The 16,780-nt window shown below is 40.3% G+C and overlaps 2 protein-coding genes across 2 annotated transcripts; both read right to left on the bottom strand.

Annotated features, from left to right (window-relative positions):
* Nucleotides 1-1,016: 1,016 nt before the first annotated feature.
* LOC133460629 (elongation factor 1-alpha) lies at nt 1,017-11,923 on the bottom strand. Its single transcript, XM_061741304.1, has 8 exons — nt 11,788-11,923; nt 10,531-10,687; nt 6,127-6,306; nt 5,739-6,035; nt 5,489-5,639; nt 5,138-5,394; nt 2,849-3,083; nt 1,017-1,391 (listed from the first exon to the last, which is right to left on the bottom strand). Exons 2-8 carry the CDS (start codon nt 10,672-10,674, stop codon nt 1,267-1,269), a joined length of 1,389 nt encoding a protein of 462 aa, XP_061597288.1. The 5' UTR covers nt 10,675-10,687; nt 11,788-11,923; the 3' UTR covers nt 1,017-1,266.
* A 146-nt stretch (nt 11,924-12,069) lies between these two features.
* LOC133460631 (elongation factor 1-alpha) lies at nt 12,070-15,994 on the bottom strand. The gene is made up of 8 exons (XM_061741306.1): nt 15,854-15,994; nt 14,967-15,121; nt 13,896-14,075; nt 13,515-13,811; nt 13,257-13,407; nt 12,923-13,179; nt 12,610-12,844; nt 12,070-12,514 (listed from the first exon to the last, which is right to left on the bottom strand). The coding sequence occupies exons 2-8, from the start codon at nt 15,108-15,110 to the stop codon at nt 12,393-12,395; spliced, it is 1,386 nt and encodes a 461-aa protein (XP_061597290.1). The 5' UTR covers nt 15,111-15,121; nt 15,854-15,994; the 3' UTR covers nt 12,070-12,392.
* Nucleotides 15,995-16,780: the final 786 nt, after the last annotated feature.

Below are 16,780 nucleotides of genomic sequence, written 5' to 3'. Positions count from 1 at the left end.
CTCCGAGTCCGGCTCATTATCAGACTCAGACGACTCAGCGGATTGTCTTTCTTCTCCTGACGCAGGCGTAGCCATTGTTGCGGCTCTGTCTTGACTTGTTGCGGCTCTGTCTTGACAAACGCAGGCTACTTTGGCGGTATCGTTTTGAGGAGGCTAGACGTATTTCTGCTTTACATCCCAGGGGAGAGCGTGCACTGTGATAGGTCTCCTCCTTTGACAAAAACAGCTTGTGTCCAATAGGATTTTAGGGAAGAAGAAAAAAGAGCAGACCTGAAAGTAACGAGTACTTTTCAGCCTTCCTAGACATTTACTCGAGTAAAAGTAAAAATATTTGTCTTGGAAATGTATTCAAGTAAGAGTAATAAGTACCAAAGAAATCTAATACTCAAGTAAAGTACAAATCCTCTGGATATGTACTTAAGTACAGTACTCAAGTAAATTTACTCCGTTACTGTCCACCACTGCAACTTAGGATACCTAAGACGAAGCGAGGGAGGAGGAAGTCTGGGCTTCCCTGTGACCTAAAATCATACATCCATCACCTAAACCCGCCTCCTTCCTATTCAGGTGTCCTCAGGTACACACAGGTACACACAGGTACACACAGGTCCCCAGGGCACACCTTCAAACACAGGACGCACCCTGCATCCTCACAGTTTCATATTAGTTCCAGGTTTAGATGAAAGGAAACATGGGAAACTTATCTCGTTAATAAGATATCTTAAAGCAGAACTATGTAACTTTTCCACCTTAATCTAATATTTCATCATCATCATTGTGATGGTACATCAACTTCCAACAGGTTTAATGAACCTCTGTCATGGTCTGAGGGGTCTGTATCGCCTTCACTGGCACTATGTAACTTGGAGGTGGATGGTAGGAACCCTTCCACACTACTGGTAAAGCACTACCGCTTTTGTCCAAAGGAGCCGCCAAACTCAACAAAAGCTGAAAGTTACATTGTGCTGCTTTAATAGATTAATGATCTTTAGTTTACAAAACACAAGAGAAACATCTTCGTTTGGCAATGTTGGAGATCTTTATTATTTTGGCTTGAACTTGATCGATATCTGAGTTTTCTCTTCAAGGCGTGAACCCTCCTTTCCTGCGGAAACTTTTGCGATGGGCTTTAATCAGCATAAGCCAGTCCTTGAGTAGGGAGCTGCGCCTCAGGGAGGCCAGCGCTGGGTGGCAGGGGGGGGGTGGCGACAGGGCGGCCCGCTGCAGCGCGCACGCCACTCTGCGTCCGACAGCCTGCGCCAGCATTCATTTCTTCTTGTCGGCCTTCTGTGCGGACTTGGTGACCTTCCCGCCGGAGAGCGCCTTCTTCTCCACGCTCTTGATGACGCCGACGGCCACCGTCTGCCTCATGTCCCGCACGGCGAAGCGACCTGCGGGGGGGAGAGGAGAAGGCGTGAACATCGGGGAGCCCATTTAATTATTAGGCTGGAGTAAAATCTGTCAAGTGCAATGGACTTCAACTAACTCATCTACATGGCGAGAATTCTGTTGGAAAAACATTGTAAGGTTTTTTCTTACACCTCTACAAAAGTGGAAATAAAATTGTGGGACTCAGGATGCCAATCACTTCCATGTATGTTGGGATTGGAAGGTTATTGTACCCTATTGGGGGGAAATTCACAAACACATTAATAATATATTTGGAGTCAAAATTCCTTACCGGTTTGATACTCTATATATGGGTGACATCCAATTTGAGGGGGGGAATAACAAAGATAAGAAACTGCTACAGATACTCTTTAAAGGGGACCTATTATGGCATCTAATACCTATTTTAAACAGGCCTTGAATGTCTTAAAAAACAAGCTTTTGATTGTTTTTGCTAAATAAATTAGAAATTCAGCCTCTGAGCCATGTCTTTATCTTCCCAGTCTCCAACCTCATTATCTATGCAGGATTCTGAGTGGGCGGGGCTATGATAATGAGACTCTGTGCTGATTGGCTGCCTGAATGACGCGATACACCGCTACGAAAAAATGGCGGAAGCTCCGGCCGGTGGAGTTAGTTGTTGTTGTTCTGGCCAGAGTTAGTTGTGGGCGTAGTTTCACGCATCGGAGGCCAACCTATGCGAATTGCATTTTGGTTACGTAACGACGGGAGCAGAATCTGAACGGCTTGTAGAATCCACATCACACTGAACGGCTCATTCCGGACGGCTGTACAGACACTGCAGAATTTGGTTGCTTTCCTCCTTCTCTGAGGTATCAGGCTGAGGGGAGACCACTTTATATATGTTAAAGCAAGAGAAAACGTGTTTTTCATAATAGGTCCCCTTTAAGTTAAATTCAGTGGGGGATTCAGTTAAAACCTGAATCCCCCACTATAGATGAATGGATAGGAATAATATATGAAATATATGTAATGGAAAAGTTGTCATTCTCTCTAAAAATCGAGAAGGAGAAATTTTACCTAATGTGGTCTAAGTGGACTGAGTACATTAAACCTATAAGGTCTGACTTTTGCTAACTTGACAAAAATAAGGAGTGGGATCAAAGTGTTTGTAATATGATATATTGATATAATCTACAGCACGATCTTTACTCATTCTGCTTTGCGTGTAATTTTTAATTAAATATGTAATATTTAAGTTGAGAAGCTTTTCATGTTCCATGTAAAGAGCCAGGAGGCAAATTGGACATCAAAAGTACTACAAAATGTCGTGCCAATGTTATGTTAACTTACTTGAAGTGATTTTGACGCTATGTAAATCTGCATCTGTGAAATCAAGGCTTTTCCAAATAAAAGATAAAAAAAAAACAAAAAAAAGAACACCGGGGAGCCCTCCGGCCTCGCCGGTCGTTTACACGCCACGGACGCTCGGACTCACCCAGGGGGGGGTACTGGGAGAAGCTCTCCACACACATGGGCTTTCCGGGCACCATGGTGATGATGGCGGCGTCGCCCGACTTCAGCGCCTTGGGGTTGTCCTCCAGCTTCTTGCCGGAGCGGCGGTCGATCTTCTCCTTGAGTTCGCTGAACTTGCAGGCGATGTGGGCGGTGTGGCAGTCCAGCACGGGGGCGTAGCCCTGGGAGATCTGCCCGGGGTGGTTCAGGATGATCACCTGCACACGCACGCACCACAATAAATGAAGTGTAAATGAACGAGGTCAAAAAGAAATAAACAAGATAAAGTGCTGACGCTTCAAGTTCTTGGAGGGGCTGCAGACATTTAGAAAGCGTTTATGACTAACATTGACCCTTTTATTTCCCAGTAATCCCCCTAAATGAACCTAAAGCTCGTTACTAATATGACTTCTGCATGAAATATCAACAAAGTCTGGTTTTATTTGCCTACAGCTCGTTTCATCACAGCCATGTGACGCACTTTCAGACCAGCTGATTCATATTTTCTTTTAGGAAACATTTCAGAGCTTTGACGGGCAACTTATACAGCATAATATATTAATTTTGCTCCTCTTTGAAAGTCACTGGAATAAAGTTTTTCTCTTTTCTTAAAAGCTATTTATTTAGAATGGCTTTTAAGACCCAGTAGTGTGGTGACACTTTTTACTCTTTTTCTTTTATTCTATTTATTTTTTTGCTCTGTCTTATGATTGTATGTTGTATTTCTGTATGTTTTATTCTGTAAAGCACTTTGGGTCACCTAGAGGTGGCTGTAAAGGGCTATGTAAATAAAGTTTCTACATTTACATTTTCAATCAGAATTTTAGTTTTAATTAACTTGTAAATCAGGAGTATTTTCTGCCCCTGGAGATGTAAAAGCTACGAAGCCCCTCTGGTGACATTTGAAAAAAATAAAATAATGCGTGGCCACGCATTAATAACTAGTAGCCACGAGTTAATATCTCGTTGCCACGAGTTATTAATGCGTGGCCACACATTATGTATCTCGTGCCCACGCATTATTTTACTCGTGGATGGAATTATAACCTACTGTCTGGACTTTGATGGGTGCAACTTCCTTGGTGGGATGGTAATTGATCATTAATAACGGTAATTATAGTCTATTTATATTAAAGAGCAAGAGTATTGTCATGGCGAGTGTAGTAATAACATGTGACATTTGAAAAAAATAAAATAATGCGTGGCCACGCATTAATAACTCCTGGCCATGCATTAATTATCTCGTTGCCACGAGATATTAACTCGTGGCCACGAGTTATTAATGTGTGGCCACGCATTATTTTATTTTTTTCAAATGTCACCAGAGGGGCTCCGTAAAAAGCACCACAAGGAATGTTCAGAAATAATATTTGAGCCATTTTTACAAGTTATATATAAAGAATAATGAACTGAAGCTTTATTTATGTCTAATTTATCTGTCAAATACATTTCAGTTACATAATTTCACCCGAATCATTCAGCTCTGCAGAATACCTCACAGTCTCGGCTTTCTGGAGGTTTTTAAATGAAATAATACAGCAGAAAATATGGACTCATGTGAGCTAACTGCAGATATCACAGATATTTCCCAAACGTCTTCTTCTTTGACAAGAGAGAAAGAGAGAAAATTCAAGAATAAGCCTACTTGCAGTTTGAAACTAACTGAATGTGGCAGTACCAACTTCTGACCACACGGGGGCAGCAGGTAACAGGAGCGTTCATGTGAGCTGCTGACATAAGACAACAAATCTCCTCTAGGACAAAACAGTCTTACAAGATCCAAGTTTAGTTGTACTTATATAAAAACAATACCTATTCTATTTTAGTTAAAACATTATTCTGGGTGGGTTTTTTTTTTTGTCAACAGCAGAATTTGACACCCCATGGGGTCAGAAGTGGGATAATAGGACTATTATTGTACTTAGTACATATTTAAATATCCATCTGTTATTTTTTTTATATACTAGTATTTCTTATTACTTATTTTTATTCTCCTTCTTCTTAAATATTATTATTGTATATACTGTTTATAGTGTTTTTATTATTATTGTGTGATATTGATGCCTCTTGTGTTTTGCACTATCCCCTTTGCTGCTGTAATCTGGAAATTTCCCCTCTGTGGGACTATTAAAGGATTTCTTATCTTATCTTATTTTGTTCTGGCTAAAATGAATAAAAATTGTGAATATATAAAAGTGTTTATTAACCAGATTTGAGTAATCAGAGAAAAGAAGGAAAATGAAAGTTCTCTGCTTGGTTTGCGGCTGCTCACCTGAGCGGTGAAGTTGTCGGCGGCCAGTGGTGGGTCGTTCTTGCTGTCGCCAGCAACGTTTCCACGACGGATTTCCTTCACGGAGACGTTCTTAATGTTGAAGCCCACGTTGTCGCCGGGGACGGCTTCGGTGAGAGACTCGTGGTGCATCTCCACAGACTTGACCTCAGTGGTCAGGTTGGGGGGAGCGAAGGTGACGACCATGCCTGGCTTCAGGAGACCGGTCTCAACACGGCCGACGGGTACGGTTCCGATACCTGAGGGGAGGAAAGGGAAATGCGTGACGTTTAAAGGTTTTATTTCATTGATTTCAGTCATCCGACAGATTGCTTTGCACGAGTTTCCACTCACCGCCGATTTTGTAGACGTCCTGCAGGGGCAGACGCAGGGGCTTGTCGGTGGGACGGCTGGGTGGCATGATGGAGTCCAGGGCCTCCAGGAGGGTGACACCGTTGGCTCCGCCTTCTTTACGCTCGATCTTCCAGCCCTTGAACCAGGTCATCTGAGAGAGGGAGGGGATGATGAATGAGAGATGGACTCGTGTCCAGGACGTGAGGCCGCCACCTCCCAGTAAAACCTAAAGCAGGCCTGAGACCCTCACCTTGTCACTGGCCTCCAGCATGTTGTCTCCGTGCCATCCAGAGATGGGGACGAAGGCCACGGTGGCGGGGTTGTAGCCGATCTTCTTGATGTAGGTGCTCACTTCCTTTTGGATCTCCTCAAAGCGCTTCTGGCTGTAAGGGGGCTCGGTGGAGTCCATCTTGTTGACGCCGACGATGAGCTGCTTCACACCCAGGGTGTAGGCCAGCAGGGCGTGCTCACGGGTCTGGCCGTTCTTGGAGATACCGGCCTCAAACTCACCGACGCCAGCAGCAACGATCAACACGGCGCAGTCAGCCTGAATAAAAAAGAAAGGAGATTCAAGCAATTTAAATTGATAGGGATAAAAGATAGAAGATGGGGCGAGGTCACGGTGTTGCCGTGGTTACCTGAGAGGTTCCAGTGATCATGTTCTTGATGAAATCCCTGTGTCCAGGGGCATCAATGATGGTCACGTAGTACCTGGCGGTCTCGAACTTCCACAGAGCGATATCGATGGTGATACCACGCTCACGCTCTGCCTTCAGTTTGTCCAGCACCCAGGCGTACTTGAAGGAGCCCTTGCCCATCTATCACATGGTGCAAGTACCACAAGCAAAAAAAAAAGGGAGGGGCGGTGGTTTAGTTAATTAGAAATAAAATGATGCATCTTCATTATGGACGAACGGTATTTCAAAAGATCACTGAGTTTCTTAAACGTCATACTTCATTACACGCTATTATTGTCTAGTTTTACCAAAATGTCTTTGTTTTCTGTCTAATATGAATGTTTTCTAATCTTGTATATTGTGAGATGCTTTGTGAGGCCTTCACCTTCTATTCTACTGACATTTAACAAGAAATAATTCAATAATAATTCATAATTTTAAAAAGTACCCACGTAATACTGAATAATACGTTTTCTGATTTAGGTAACACAGAGTTAAATTTGTTTAACAAGGACATCTACTGTCCATTTTAACATGTTTCGGTTTAATAAAGTGTTAAATTTCTACCTGTTTAAATCAGTTTATTTCTTAAATTTCCACCAAAGTGATTATAACCCATAGTGATGGGTTAATATTCCAGCGTAAGAAAGAGTTTTAAATTTGTACCTATTTAAATAATCTTATTTCTAAGTTTCCACCGAATTGGTTTCTGTGACAAAAGTTGTTTGCAAAAATAATGAATGCTTCAATCAAAACAAATGTACCTGGAATGTTTTATATACATTTTAATGTCAGTTATTACCAAATACAATGCTTGTCTTATTTGTGGGTTAATATTCCAGCATAAGAAAGAGATTTAAATTTGTAACTATTAAAATAATCTTATTTCTCACCGAAGTGGTTTCTGTGACAAAAGTTAAATTTGCAAAATAATAAATACTTCAATCAAAACAAATGTACCTGGAATGTTTTATATGAACTTTAATGTCATTTAGTACCAAATACAATGTTTATATAGCAGCAATATCTTATTTGTGGGTTAATATTCCAGCGTAAGAATGTTTTAAATTTATATCTATTTAAATAATCGTATTTCTTAAGTTTCCACCAAAGTGGTTTCTGTACTAAAAGTTATATTTGCAAAATAATAAATGCTACAATCATAACAACATAACCTGGAATGTTTTATATAGACTGTAATGTCATTTATTACCTAATACAATGTTTATATAGCAGCAATATCTTATTTGTGGGTTAATATTCCAGCGTAAGAATGTTTTAAATTTATATCTATTTAAATAATCGTATTTCTTAAGTTTCCACCAAAGTGGTTTCTGTACTAAAAGTTATATTTGCAAAATAATAAATGCTTCAATCATAACAACATAACCTGGAATGTTTTATATAAACTGTAATGTCATTTATTACCTAATACAATGTTTATATAGCAGCAATCTATAATTTGTGGGTTAATATTCCAGTGTAAGAGTTTTAAATTTGTACCTATTTAAATAATTTTATTTCTTTAGTTTCCACAAAGTGGTTTCTGTGACAAAAGTTAAGTTTGCAAAATAATAAATGCTTCAATCAAAACCAATTTACGTGGATTGTTTTAGAAAGTTTAGGAAATAGTATGAAATAATAATCTTATTTCTTAAATTTCCACCAAAGTGGTTTCTGTGATAAAAGTTATATTTGCAAAATAATAAATTCTTCAATCAAAACAAATGTACCTGGAGTGTTTTATATAAACTTTAATGTCATTTATTACCAAAAACAATGCTTATATAGCAGTAATATCTTATTTGTGAGTTAATATTCAAGCGTAAGAAAGTTTTAAATTTGTAGCTATTTAAATAATCTTATTTCTTAAGTTTCCACCAGTGGTTTCTGTGACAAAAGTTTGCAAAATAATAAATGCTTCAATCAAAACCAATTTACCTGGAATGTTTTGTATGAACCGTAATTTAATTTATTACCAAATACAATGCCTATATACAACAGCCGTAATGTCTTATTAATTGTGGGGTAATATTCCAGTGTAAGAAAGAGTTTTATATTTGTACCTATTTATATAATCTTATTTCTTAAGTTTCCACTGAAGTGGTTTCTGTGACAGTAGTTAAGTTTGAAAAATAATGAATGCTTCAATCATAACAAATGTAGCTGGAATGTTTTATATTAACTTTAGTCATTTATTACCCAATACAATGCTTATATAGCAGCAATCTCTTATTTGTGGGTTAATATTCCAGTGTAAGAGTTTTAAATTTGTATCTATTTAAACAATCTTATTTCTTCAGTTTCCACCTTACCTGGAAGGTTTTATATGAACCGTAATGTAATGTATTACTAAATACAATGCTTATATAGCCATAATGTCTTATTTGTGGGTTAATATCCAGCGTAAGAAAGAGTGTTAAATTTGTACCTATTTAAATAATCTTATTTCTTAAGTTTCCACCAAAGTGATTTCAGTGACAAAATGTAAGTGTGCAAAATAATAAATGCTTCAATCAAAACAAACGTACCTGGAATGTTTTATATAAACTTTATTGTCATTTATTATTAAATACAATGCTTATATAGCAGTAATGTCTTAGTTGTGGGTTAATAATCCAGTGTTTTAAATTTGTACCTATTCAAATAATCTTATTTCTTAAGTTTCCACCGAAGTGGTTTCTGTGACATTAGTTAAGTTTGCAAAATAATAAATGCTTCAATCATAACCAATTTACCTGGAATGTTTTATATGAACCTTAATTTATTACCAAATACAATGCTTATATACAATAGCCGTAATGTCTTATTAATAGTGGGGTAATATTCCAATGTAAGAAGGAGTTTTATATTTGTACCTATTTATATAATCTTATTTCCTAAGTTTCCACTGAAGTGGTTTCTGTGACAGTAGTTAAGTTGGAAAAATAATGAATGCTTCAATTATAACAAATGTAGCTGGAATGTTTTATATAAACTTTATTGTCATTTATTATTAAATACAATGCTTATAGAGCAGTAATGTCTTAGTTGTGGGTTAATATTCCAGTGTTTTAAATTTGTACCTATTCAAATAATCTTATTTCTTAAGTTTCCACCAGTGGTTTCTGTGACAAAAGTTTGCAAAATAATAAATGCTTCAATCATAACCAATTTACCTGGAATGTTTTATATGAACCTTAATTTATTACCAAATACAATGCTTATATACAATAGCTGTAATGTCATTAATTGTGGGGTAATATTCCAGTGTAAGAAAGAGTTTTATATTTGTAGCTATTTATATAATCTTATTTCTTAAGTTTCCACTGAAGTGGTTTCTGTGACGGTAGTTAAGTTTGAAAAATAATGAATGCTTCAATCATAACAAATGTAGCTGGAATATTTTATATGAACTTTAGTCATTTATCACCTAATACAATGCTTATATAGCAGCAATCTCTTATTTGTGGGTTAATATTCCAGTGTAAGAGTTTTAAATTTGTACCTATTTAAACAATCTTATTTCTTCAGTTTCCACCTTACCTGGAAGGTTTTATATGAACCGTAATGTAATGTATTACTAAATACAATGCTTATATAGCCGTAATGTCTTATTTGTGGGTTAATATCCAGCGTAAGAAAGAGTGTTAAATTTGTACCTATTTAAATCTTATTTCTTAAGTTTCCACCAAAGTGATTTCAGTGACAAAATTTAAGTGTGCAAAATAATAAATGCTTCAATCAAAACAAACGTACCTGGAATGTTTTATATAAACTTTATTGTAATTTATTATTAAATACAATGCTTATATAGCAGTAATGTCTTAGTTGTGGGTTAATATTCCAGTGTTTTAAATTTGTACCTCTTCAAATAATCTTATTTCTTAAGTTTCCACCGAAGTGGTTTCTGTGACAGTTTGCAAAATAATAAATGCTTCAATCATAACCAATTTACCTGGAATGTTTTATATGAAGTTATGAACTTTAATTTATTACCAAATACAATGCTTATATACAATAGCCGTAATGTCTTATTAATTGTGGGGTAATATTCCAATGTAAGAAGGAGTTTTATATTTGTACCTATTTATATAATCTTATTTCCTAAGTTTCCACTGAAGTGGTTTCTGTGACAGTAGTTAAGTTGGAAAAATAATGAATGCTTCAATCATAACAAATGTAGCTGGAATGTTTTATATGAACTTTAGTCATTTATCACCTAATACAATGCTTATATAGCAGTCTGATTAATTGAGGGTTAATATTGGACCCTGCACTTTTAGAAACGGTAGGTGGCAGGTTTCACCAAGGATTTGAGCAGAGTGCTGCATCACCTCCATGTCTCATTGTGGAGCCCAGCTCCACCTGGTCACCTAAACCCACCTCGGCCGCCTCCTTCTCGAACTTCTCGATGGTTCTCTTATCGATCCCCCCGCACTTGTAGATCAGGTGGCCGGTGGTCGTGGACTTGCCGGAGTCCACGTGACCAATGACCACGATATTGATGTGGATCTTTTCCTTTCCCATTTTGATTTACCAGCTACGAAAAAGAAATGAGTAACAGTTGAGTCTGGAAATTATAAAAACCATTTCGAGTTTAATAATCTTTTAATGAACAGGTTGAATTGAATATCATGGCATCTATCAAGGTGCTGTGACCGGTAGTTAGCGGTCACTGATGGTAAAAAAAAAAAGTCATTGCTGCGGATAAAGCAGCTAATGCCGCGTTCCATTTGTGCTCAGAAGTCGGAATTTCCCAGTTCCTAGTCGGAATTTTCAACGAACGCCCCTCGAAGTGGGATTTCCTACTGGGAAAGTGCGAGAAGCTTCACCACCCCCGAGTTACCATTCCAAGAAGGTTGCCATTCCCAGTTCCGAGTTAAATGGAACGCGGCATAATTGTCAAATCCTGCTCATAACTGCAGTCCTCATTAACATTTGGGCAATTAAACAAGTTTAATTTCCAAATTTGACACCCGACTGGAGTGAGGTGGATGACGGATAGTCAAACGTAACCTTCATCCCTCAAAGCCGATTTATGGTTCCGCGTTACACCAACGCAGAGCCTACGGCGTAGGGTACACGCAACGACGCGCACCCTACGCCGTCGGTTTAACGTGGTACCATAATTCAGGCTTGCACTCAAGAGGGGCGTTGGCTGAAATACTCGAGTCTGACTGAGGAATTTAATTTGGGATTTAACTTTGATCCATCTAAAAATGTAAAATCCACGTTCAGCTGCGGGAAGCCACCGTGTCGAGTCACCGGCCACGTGCTGGCCTAACACCGGCTTGCAGCCTCCATGTCGCACACCGCCGCCATGTTGCCTGATGCAACTGCGCAGCCCTCTGCCATATTTGGACGGTGCGCGTTCACGCTCCGCATAGAGCACAGGCGTGACTGGCAGAAACAAATGTTATCCCATTTCCACAATAACCTTCTCTTGCCATCCAAATGATTATAAAAACCCTAAAGACCAAGGTATAAGCCCATCATTCCCTACAAATCAAGAATGCAGTTTCCAGACATGCAGCTTATTCCTATAAATCCATGGCAGAATTAGTATTTTTCTCAAATTCCCTATAACCGATACATCCTACCGTTACATACATTTAAGAGATTTTAGGTAAATTAACCAACCTGTCCACCACTTCCAAGATGACACCAGTGAAAAGCAGAGGCAAAAAAGGACAGAGTGGTATCGGTGTGGAGTTTTTATACTGCAACAGCGGAGGGAGGGCTGTGCAGGATCTGGTTGCTGCAAGCCTGCAATGATGTGTGCAATTGGCTGGGATGGCACTCTGCTGGCCTTGATTGGATGGCAGGCAGCAACACTTGTCAACTAGACAGCACGGTCAGGACAGCTGCAACACGGGCTGGTCACAGCTCAAACTACAACACTGAAGGATACAGACGAGCTGGTTGCAATTTTTTCAAAGGCATTTATTTTATTAGTTACCAGTAGCGTTCTTTCCAATTTTAGTTGTGGTATTTTTTAAACATTGATACAGTTCTAAATCATTTTTTAAACTCAAACTGAGGCACCGTTCTGTGATTCAGGTGAACAATGCCACAGAGTTCTTTTTCCTGCGAAAACTTTTGCGATGGGTTTTAATCAGCATAAGCCAGTCCTTGAGCACAGAGCTGTGCCTCAGAGATGACCCAGGATGGGAAGAAGATACTGGGGATGGAGCGGCCCGCTGCTGCCGGCACACATCTGGTTGCTGGACGTCCTGCACGACCATTCATTTCTTCTTGGTGGCCTTCTCTGCAGCCTTGGTCATCTTTCCTGAGACATCCTTGGTGTCCACGCTCTTGATGACGCCGACGGCCACAGTCTGCCTCATGTCACGCACGGCAAAACGACCTGGAAGAAGGAAAGAAGGAGAGGGGGTAAGCACATGCTCAACTTGTGTTGTCCACATATGCATTTCCATGTTATTTCTGTGGGGGCAAACATACCGAGGGGGGGGTAGTTGGAGAAGGGCTCCACAACCATGGGCTTCTGTGGGATCATTTTAACAATGGCGGCGTCTCCAGACTTGACGAACTTGGGGTTGTCCTCAAGCTTCTTGCCGGAACGACGGTCGATCTTCTCGATGAGCTCCTTGAACTTGCAGGCGATGTGAGCGGTGTGGCAGTCCAGAACGGGGGCGTAGCCCTCGTTGATCTGGCCAGGGTGGTTCAGGATGATGACCTGGGAAAACAGACTTCAGTTACAAATCTGCCAAGTGAAGTTTATAACTGATAACTCGCGTTTGGCCGAGGCACCAACCTGGGCGTTGAAGTTGGCGGCGGCCTTGGGTGGGTCGTTCTTGCTGTCGCCAGCAACGTATCCACGACGGATTTCCTTGACGGAGACGTTCTTGATGTTGAAGCCCACGTTGTCGCCGGGGACGGCCTCGGGCAGAGACTCGTGGTGCATCTCCACAGACTTGACCTCAGTGGTCAGGTTGGGGGGAGCGAAGGTGACGACCATGCCGGGCTTCAGGAGACCGGTCTCAACACGGCCGACGGGTACGGTTCCGATACCTGAGGAAAATTATATTTTAGTACCAAAAACACAAAATCATATTTAAGTTTCATTCAAGCCAACCGGTGACACTTACCTCCGATTTTGTAGACATCCTGCAGGGGCAGACGCAGGGGCTTGTCGGTGGGACGGCTGGGTGGCAGGATGGCATCCAGAGCCTCCAGCAGGGTGGTTCCACTGGCATTGCCTTCCTTGCGCTCAACCTTCCAGCCCTTGAACCAGCCCATCTGAAAAGGACAGAATATAATTTGAGAAAAATACAAAAATCAAGTTGTCTGGGCATGTTTGGCTGGCCCAGACTCAAGCAGCCGCCTACAACAGCTCAGACCCTCACCTTGACACTGGCTTCCAGCATGTTATCTCCGTGCCATCCAGAGATGGGGACGAAGGCCACGGTGGCGGGGTTGTAGCCGATCTTCTTGATGTAGGCGCTCACTTCCTTTTGGATCTCCTCGAAACGGCCCTGGCTGTAAGGGGGCTCGGTGGAGTCCATCTTGTTGACTCCGACGATGAGCTGCTTCACACCCAGGGTGAAGGCCAGCAGGGCGTGCTCACGGGTCTGGCCGTTCTTGGAGATACCGGCCTCAAACTCACCGACGCCAGCAGCAACGATCAACACGGCGCAGTCAGCCTGAAAAAGGAGATGCAAACCTTAAATACAAATACAGTAAAGCAAACTGAAGGCGGGGCGAGGTCACACTGGTCTCGTGGTTACCTGAGAGGTTCCAGTGATCATGTTCTTGATGAAATCCCTGTGTCCAGGGGCATCAATGATGGTCACGTAGTACCTGCTGGTCTCGAACTTCCACAGAGCGATATCGATGGTGATACCACGCTCACGCTCGGCCTTCAGTTTGTCCAGCACCCAGGCGTACTTGAAGGAGCCCTTGCCCATCTGTGGAAACAAAAGGCATTTTATTGTTAATGCTGACATTAAGAATCCAAATAAGGCATTTACATTAGACATTCAATTTGCAAATGTTCAAAATATACAATCTGGGACATGATTGTCGAAATGTGGGATCAGGGTTTATACAGCAATCCTTATGTTAAATTTAATACCAATTTAATACCTTTTTCACTACTTCCAGATTTTTTTTAAAAAACTGTCACAACATTAAGTGTTAATCACGGACCTTATAACATTAATACAGATTTTGAACTATAGAACACTATACAGAACAGATTTATACTCATTGATGTTGACCAGATGTTTCACATTTATTTTACTTTGTGAATGACAATAAAATAGACTGCTTAAAATGTGAAAAATACCAATTTAAAAAAAAAAAAAATACCTCCGACAGTGAATTTAACACTATTAATGGCCTTAAATTTGGCAATTTTCATTTATCACTTTTTAAAACCCCGCGGAAACACTGATCATGTCAAATTTAAGTCAATATCCGACTTTTGATAGGAACTACAAAACAGTCATGGAATAATGGGCTTTTTATTTGGGACAAGTGTAAAAATGTGAGGTAAAATGCTGTAATTTAGACCAACAAAGTTACTTTTAACAGACATTTCAACTCCTAAGTCCTCCATTTTGGATTTTTCCAGCCTGGTCTGTGTCCGACATTGAAATGCAGAGTCACTCTAGGCGCTGCGCGTCATCGCGCCCCTCCCACCGCTGCGTGCGCGCCCCCGCGACAGCTCCACCCTCGTGCAGGCAGCTGAGCTTAAGGGAGGCACGTCAGGGCCGCCATCTTGGACTACGATTATGCTCTCGGAAAACGGGCAAAATTAATAAAGAAAAAAAAAAAAAGTATAAACTCTCACTCACCTCAGCGGCTTCCTTCTCGAACTTCTCGATGGTTCTCTTGTCGATTCCTCCGCACTTGTAGATCAAGTGGCCGGTGGAGGTGGACTTTCCAGAGTCGACATGGCCAATGACCACGATGTTAATGTGGATCTTTTCCTTTCCCATTGTGTCTGTTTCTGTGAAGGAGGGGATATAATATTTAATACAAGTATAAGAAACTTGCTGGTATTAAAATAAAAAAAGGGGATTAGGAGATTTGTGTCACATTATTATAACCGGGGCTCATTTTGGTAACCAGTTCGCCATACAGGCGGTTTAAATGATGAAATAAAGTCCACAGCCCCGACGGGAATGAAACACGTGTTAAACGTGGGGATTGTAGAGCGGCGGCTCGCTAGGCCTCGCTGGGAAACAGGCCAGCCGGGACACGTGTTACTCCCAGAGCCACGTTGGATTAAGTTACAAAAGAACGCCAAATATTTCTGGGGCTTTCTTTCTTGTCAGCACCCCGGACACCTGTCGCCGACCAAAAAAAAAGCCACAACCCCCGTCCAGTTGTAGTGAGGAGAGAAAATAAATGCCATTGAAGCATCCTCGTATGTCCAATATGGTCCTTTGTTCCTTCACCGCCGTTTTTCCCCCCTCTTTTGTTGAAATAAAAGTTATAAAACACACAAAGCATACTTAAAAATCCCTGTTACATTAAAATAAAAGTTTTACAACTTCTGTATTTAATTTAGCACCACCCCCCCCCGCAAAAAAAAAAAAAATCCACAGGTTATATAAACAAGAAAACGGAAAGTTTTAACATTTTTAAAAACTGAGAAAGAAAAGGGTGGAAATAACGCCCTAATGTTGTGAAAGTGATTAAAAAGGCCCGAGTTTGTCACCAGGGAGGGGGAACTTACCGGTGTTTCTGGGTTCGCACGGCCAAAGCTGCTGCCCCTAGCCAGGTAACAGAAAGAGGAAGACTGGGGCCGAACTGGGAGCTTTTATACTGGGTGGGAGGCGGCCTGGCGGCCGTCGGCCTCCGCGGTGCAAAACCCCGCAAATCACACACATTCCTGCAAAAAACGTCAGCACGCCGCCGCAAAACATGTATGACGTGAGCTCAAGTCTCAAACAATCACTTAATATTATCAACAATGCAAAAAAAAACACCAGAAATGTGTATAAGTTAGAATTCCCCTTAAATCTAAATTTTTTTTTCATGAGCAACTTTAATACACACTTTTAATTGCCATTCAAACACAGCCCTTGTGAAAACAATATCTTAATATTATCAACAATGCAAAAAAAGACCCCAAAAAATGTGTTGAAGTTATTTAAATAAAAATTCCCCTTAAATATCTCTTTTTTTTCATGAGCAACTAATACACACTTTTAACTGCCATTCAAACACAGCCCTTGTGATAAAACAATATCTTAATATTATCAACAATGCAAAAAAAAAGACCCCAAACAATGTGTTTAAGTTATTAAAACAATTCCCCTTAAATTTGTTTTCATGAGCAACTTTAATACACACTTTGACACTAATTGCCATTCAAACACAGCCCTTGTGATAAAACAATATCTTAATACTATCAACAATGCAAAAAAAGACCCCAAAAAATGTGTTGAAGTTATTTAAATAAAAATTCCCCTTAAATATCTCTTTTTTTTTCAAGAGCAACTTTAATACACACTGTTACACTAATTGCCATTCAAACACAGCCCTTGTGATAAAACAATATCTTAATATTATCAACAATGCAAAAAAAAGACCCCAAAAAATGTGTTGAAGTTATTAAAATAACAATTCCCCTTAAATATGTTTTCATGAGCAACTTTAA

This window comes from Cololabis saira, chromosome 15 (assembly GCF_033807715.1).
Source record: "Cololabis saira isolate AMF1-May2022 chromosome 15, fColSai1.1, whole genome shotgun sequence".
Lineage (NCBI taxonomy): Eukaryota > Metazoa > Chordata > Actinopteri > Beloniformes > Belonidae > Cololabis > Cololabis saira.
This window is presented reverse-complemented; position numbering and strand designations above follow the sequence as displayed.

Coding starts and splice junctions, on each gene's coding strand:
- LOC133460631 (XM_061741306.1), bottom strand. CDS start 15,110: ATGGGAAAGGAAAAGATCCACATTAACATCGTGGTCATTGGCCATGTC. Junction 14,076..14,966: donor TCGAGAAGGAAGCCGCTGAG/GTGAGTGAGAGT, acceptor TTGTTTCCACAG/ATGGGCAAGGGCTCCTTCAA. Junction 12,515..12,609: donor CTCCAACTACCCCCCCCTCG/GTATGTTTGCCC, acceptor TCCTTCTTCCAG/GTCGTTTTGCCGTGCGTGAC.
- LOC133460629 (XM_061741304.1), bottom strand. CDS start 10,674: ATGGGAAAGGAAAAGATCCACATCAATATCGTGGTCATTGGTCACGTG. Junction 6,036..6,126: donor TGATCACTGGAACCTCTCAG/GTAACCACGGCA, acceptor TTTTTTATTCAG/GCTGACTGCGCCGTGTTGAT. Junction 5,395..5,488: donor GGACGTCTACAAAATCGGCG/GTGAGTGGAAAC, acceptor TCCTCCCCTCAG/GTATCGGAACCGTACCCGTC.